This window comes from Aplysia californica, unplaced genomic scaffold (assembly GCF_000002075.1).
Source record: "Aplysia californica isolate F4 #8 unplaced genomic scaffold, AplCal3.0 scaffold00166, whole genome shotgun sequence".
Lineage (NCBI taxonomy): Eukaryota > Metazoa > Mollusca > Gastropoda > Aplysiida > Aplysiidae > Aplysia > Aplysia californica.
In genome coordinates, this window is record NW_004797436.1 from 1,254,574 (window position 1) to 1,257,995 (window position 3,422).

At 38.3% G+C, this 3,422-nt stretch overlaps 1 protein-coding gene across 1 annotated transcript; it reads left to right on the forward strand.

Moving 5' to 3' along the window:
* Positions 1–295: 295 nt before the first annotated feature.
* Positions 296–2,929, forward strand: LOC106011716 (the record flags this gene model as incomplete). The annotated part of the gene is given in 2 exon segments (XM_013082277.1): positions 296–390; positions 2,808–2,929. Coding segments are annotated over 2 exon segments (215 nt in total), but the record flags the coding sequence as incomplete, so codon positions are not given.
* Between the last annotated feature and the right edge of the window lie 493 nt (positions 2,930–3,422).

The following is a 3,422-nucleotide window of genomic DNA, read 5'->3' on the forward strand; positions in this document are numbered from 1 at the left end:
TCTCTCTCTCTCTCTCTCTGGTGTGAAAACGCTTAGTTTTGATAACCAACTCAACGTGATAAGCAGTCTTGCTACCAACATGGTATAATTTTAACATAAATTCTGTTTTTAAAAAATGCACAGATCAAAATTAATGTTTTCATTTTATCTTTGTTGATATTCCTAAATGCTCTCTTTTAAAGTACAGCATTAGAATTGGAAGTTTTCTTTTCATTGTTTGTTTCATCAAAGGTGTGCATAAGAATTATAATGTCCTTGCGAGGAACTTATTTATATGCTCACATATTTTTCTAAGGTATGAATTCTCAACACTGGGAAAAACTCCGGAAGAACTATCGGGACATAGTGGAATCGGTGGAACCGTTGGATGTTATGCCTTATCTCTGTGAGGTTGGTTAGTGTGTTATCATGTTTTGTTATTTTGGTCCTGATTTTTGGGAGATGAACATGTAGCATTACTTTGCTACACTTTGTAGCTGTATTTTCTCTGCCTGGCATGCATGCTATTGATTGTGGTAGGCTTACAGTGCTTGAGGGAGCTTTTTTGTGTTTAAGAGTACCTAAAGAAACCTGCATCTTTTTGTTTATTTGAGTGTAAGGGTTGAGTCATTCAACCTGTTCTGAAGATCTTTATAGAGTGAGTTTTTTAACCTGTTTGCTCTGTGGACTTCCCAGGAAGTCAAGAATACTTCTGAGTATTCTAGGGTCCGCTGAGGTCATAATAAAAATGGTAAAGCGCAAAGAGTTTGCTGTTGAATAGGAATATTTCTGCGCTATACAAATGCTATTTATTATTATAGTACTACATAGTTTCCACTGTTTATTTTCTCAAGTAGTGCTGGTCAACCCTTATGTAGTCTGTGCCAACTTTTGCCACATTTGAGAGGTTAAAATGTTTGTACGCTCATGTACATCCAATAGAGGTATTAAATAATAGCCGTCACTACTTTGATCATCCCCACTGCCCACTAAAAGTACCGAATCAAACACCAGTTTTTTTATACCACCCAGATTGGCAAGCACTGATCTAAAAATATAAAACTATGTGAACAGAGCCATTTTGGTGTGGAAAGTTGTAAAGTTGATTATTTCATGGAAGTTTGAGGTTGGAATTGGGAGTCCAAATAACTTTTTTCATCCATATTGTTTTGATATTTCGTCTCAGTCTAGTGTTTTGTCGGGAGACCGAGTGCTCTGCCTTTGAAATGTCCAGATTTCGATCTAAAAGGTTGTTGAAATTCAACTCTATACAAGCGTATGTCATTTGCATTAGTGTGGCGTCATGCTTTACATGAGCCCTATTATATCCATATTTCAGAAGTGTAGTGGTTGGATTTTTGTCTGAACAAAATTGTTTTTAAATATTGTAAATATTGTTAAGTCAAATGACCTTGCTAGCTTTTTGTTGCCTTTTTTTTTTTTACAAAGACAATGAGAAAGGCTATCTTACTGCTTTTATTTACGCATAATTTGAAATGACAGAATTTTTTAGAGTGCTGGCTTACAGTGGAGTCTGTTTAAAGTCTGTTTAAAGTCTGTTTAAAGTCTGTTTAAAGTCTGTTTAAACAGAAATCTGCAGGATTTTCTTTGGTTTAGCTGTGATTTAATTTGAGAGAGGGATGCTCAAATAGCTATTATTGTCGACAGCGTAGAGTTGGGAGTGCCATGCATGCGGCAAATGTCACTTTTTAAAAGTTTTTCTCATATACTTCTTTTAGTAACTAACTGCAATTTGATCTGCAGGCTGTAGACATTGTGTTTTCTCTTCGACATTGTCAGATTGCTTAATCTGCTGAATAATCACTCAGAACAGAAGAAAGAGTAGGTAGAGAAGTGAAAGAGAAAGCCCAATGCTCAGTGACATGTCACTGTTAGGTCTTGGAGGGAGAAGGGTAGCTCTGATTTCATTTAGGGCTGTTCAGTGGAACAGGTGATGATCCACAGTTTCATATGCATAGTCACACAAGGGACACATTGGGGAGAAGTTCCGGGTTTATTCTGTTCAGGTGGAAGTAGAGCTGTATATGTTCTGTTCGTAGGCGGAAGATTGTAATCTGTTTCTTTCTCTGTATGTTGTTGATGATATTGTCATTCCTTTTTGTTGTGGTCATATGTTTGAAAACTGCTCTGCCTGTCTTTCCCAGGACCCATCCGTTCATCCAATCTTGTTTGTTGTTGCTTTTAATGATTTGTTTTGAAGTGTTGTAACAGGTTGTATGAAGTTGTCTGCTCCCAGACACGCTCAAACTGGCTGGTACCTTCTCAGCCGCAGAGGGTGTGTTTGATAAAAGCAGTAAAGGTGTTAGGCAGATTAGACACCCTCTCAAGGGAGAGAAGGGGTTTGTTAGTGAAGACTGAAGAGCATAGCGTCTACCACGCTTCGGTGGGTTCTGCCTCCTACACCTTGTGGGGCCACACCTGCTCCCATCCTGTTGTTTTACTCTAGGAGACGAGGGGTTGGTTTGTTGGCGCCAACAACTCGCCATTCACCAGATCCATGTCAGTGAGAACAGGGATCACCATGGGCAGGTACGGTTGGCTGGATTGGGAGAAGCTGTTTGAGACGCTTAAGCATTTCTCAATATTTCAATGAGACCCATCTCCAGTCCTTGATCCCCTACTTGAGGGATACTAGTGAAGAGCTAGGTGACATAACTCTTGAAATTCATTTTGTTTTAAAAATGAGAGCATTTTGTCTTTTTGATTATTGTTTTTTTTACAAAGAGAAAGAAGAAAAACATCAGGGATTTTATTATCTTTCAGCTAACCGTTGTTTTTTTATTAACTGTATTTTTTTTTGTGTGCAGAAATCAGTCCTGACCTTCGAGGAAAGGAACCAAATCACTGGATCTGGTTGTACCTCGGAACTGCAGATGCAAGAACTGCTGACAAGATTGCGTAGCAAAAAGGAGGAAGTGCATGCTTTTCAGTATGTCATCTTTTCATGTAGATTGCCAAAAGAGTACCGTAGCACCTTTATTTATTTTTTTTTAAAGGGAGAATTCTGAACTCGTAAAGAATTAAACAGCTCAAAGAACAAGCTCAACTTTTTTTAGAAAGACACTGGACTGAAATATTATAAATTGCTGAATAAGAAAATGGCAGAGGCCAGTTAGAAGTATGAAATCAGCCTTTTTAGTTATTAATGCTTCCCTCTAAAAATTTATGAAAAACCTTCACTGGCAGTGTTTTATGGCACCGGATTAGCAATGCCAATGGAGCTTACCTATGCAGCAAAATTTTGGTCCCTAGTTGCGGGTGCATTTTTGCGCCGGATCGGAACGTAGGTGACTACCTTTCTCAGATTCGCTCAGCTCTATCTCTGGAGCAATATGAATGAAACTTGGCAACCAATCAGAAAATAGGGCAAATTAATGATATGTGGACGTTAAAGTTTGTAGGCCTACACGGGAATTAACCTA